Raw genomic sequence first — 2,309 nt, forward strand, 5'->3', positions numbered from 1 at the left:
CAATTAATTATGTTGAGTCCGCTCTTTATTTGTAAATTAAATTCTGATGCCCAGTCTATATCTGAAGCGTCACGAGGGACATGACAAGTAGACATCTCTCTTCAAAGCTGCCGGTGTTACCACTGGATTTGAACTTGTACCAGTAAAGTGCTGATTTCAGTCATTCACTATTTCTAACCCAGGAGCTTTGAACAGTGAACCCCTGAGTCCGCCCTTTGAGATGAGACAGCTTCTGAACGATGTGACCCGACGGATCTGCACCAGATCCAGGACTTTTACTTGTACATATTGTTCCTATTATCCATCCCAGTGATCTGCAAGTCGGAGCTAACAGGGGGCTGGAAATGTCTGAATTTGACCCTGGATTAAATGGTTGATAAATGTCACATTTCCCAACACTGACAGCACTGACCTTAATTGTAGAAATCCGCTCGGAACAGGGTGTATTTTCGCATTAATCTCCTGTAAAATACTCTGGGATTCAATCCCTGGTATTTTCCCGGATCCCACACTTGACGCCGACTTGTGCCCTGTTTTTGTATGAGGCCCGAGGGACCGCTATTCACTGTGGGTCTCAGTGCACAGTAATACACGGCGCTGTCTGTGATCTTCAAGCGTTTCACGGATAAGCGAAAAGTTCCTTGTGTCTGGTTGAGATTCGCTCGGAAGTGTTGAAAGCCTGAAGCCGTGTCGTTATACCCATAACTGTCGGCTCTGAGCATATACTGAGGGGCTCGGTGGTGATACTGGCGGTACCAGAATAGGCAATAGTTTGTAGCTGAGCCCGATACTGAGTAACTGCAGGTTATTGCTGAATCTGCATCCTCTTCTGATCCGACTCCTTGTTCTGACTGGGACACCGAGTCTCCGTTACTCATCTCTGCAAATAAACAGTGGATACAAGGCGGGTTATACAGAGGGATAGACAGTGAATAGAGAAGGAGATAGGAGTTTGCATGAGAATTGGAGGATATTGTTGGAAGTTTCCAATTTAACTTTCATTGGAAAATGTACCCGAGGGAAGATGAGGAGAATTTGTTTTACGCAGCGAGTTGCAATGATCTGGAATGCACTGCATGAAAGGGTGGTGGAAGCAGATTCAACCGTAAATTTCAAAAGGGAACTCAACAAATACTTAAAGGGAAAATATTCATCGAGATATGGGAAAAGAGCAGGGTAATGGAACGAATTGGATAGCTCTTTTAAAGAGCCGGCACAGGCACGATGGGCCGAATCTCCTCCTCATGTGCTGGGCCTACTCTGATATATTATACTGTGATTTTATGTCTGTCGGTGACGGTGCCTCTGTCTATCTGTCTGTCTTTCTTTATTTCTATCTACCTTTCAGTTCACTAGCGCACTAATTCAGTGAGAGGAAGTGAGAGGCCTTTGCAGGTTTTTGTACGGTCTGACTGCGCCTCTGTAACAGTGTGGGGCTCATCGCACAGAGATACACGGCAGAGTCAGAGACAAGAGCCCCGGTGATATTTAAAGGAACCATTTTCTTGGCTTTGTCCAAATTAGCAGAGAACCGGTCTGCGAAATCTGAAGACTTATCTCCCTGCCCCGAGCTGTATCTTTTCAGTAAATATCTCGGAGCTTCCCCGGGATACTGGATGTACCAGAAGAGAGTTGGGGCATTATCTGTTGTCGAGTAGCTGCAGTTCAGTATTACGGTCTGTCCTTCCTGAACCGTTAATTCAGGCGGATCCTGGGACACTGAGTCTGCGCCAATCGTTCCTGTAACAAAATACAGAATGCGTCAAAAGCCTGAGAGTAAGTATAATCTATGAAACACACACTGACTATTGAAACAGAGACTCACCGGGCAGCACGATCATTATTATCAGTAAGAAACATGGGGAACGCATGATGTGCAGTTTAGAGTTCGACAGAAAATAGCGGAATGCTTTCAATATGTTGACACTTCTGGTCTGATATTAAAGAGTAAACTGAGCTCAGGGGCAGGATTCACTCATTGGAAAACAGAGGGGCGTTTCCCAGGGACCGGATTGGCTGGTCTGTCAGAACTGATGCCAGCTGTGTACCAATCACAGTGATTTGAGGACTAATTAACCGACGGCTCTCTCCGAATGCTTTCCTTCCCTGTCTGTGTCTGTCTGTCTGTTTCATTTTCTATCTCTGTGTTTCTCTGTCAATCTTCCTGTCTCCCTCTCGCTTTTTCTCCCATTCTGTCTGCTTACCTCTGTGTCTCTATCCCCATACCGCACTCTATCTCTGTCTCTGTCTTTCTCCGTTTATCATTCTCTATATCTCCGTCATTTCTATGCCTCTCTCTGCCTCAATCT

General features: G+C 45.5%; 1 gene segment (V, D, J or C); it reads right to left on the reverse strand.

Annotated features, from left to right (window-relative positions):
* Positions 1 to 1,360: 1,360 nt before the first annotated feature.
* Positions 1,361 to 1,841, reverse strand: LOC137308042 (T cell receptor alpha variable 9-1-like). The segment is given in 2 exon segments: positions 1,361 to 1,740; positions 1,826 to 1,841. Coding segments are annotated over 2 exon segments (396 nt in total).
* Between the last annotated feature and the right edge of the window lie 468 nt (positions 1,842 to 2,309).

The sequence above is a fragment of the Heptranchias perlo genome, unplaced genomic scaffold (assembly GCF_035084215.1).
Source record: "Heptranchias perlo isolate sHepPer1 unplaced genomic scaffold, sHepPer1.hap1 HAP1_SCAFFOLD_118, whole genome shotgun sequence".
Taxonomy (NCBI): Eukaryota; Metazoa; Chordata; class Chondrichthyes; order Hexanchiformes; family Hexanchidae; genus Heptranchias; species Heptranchias perlo.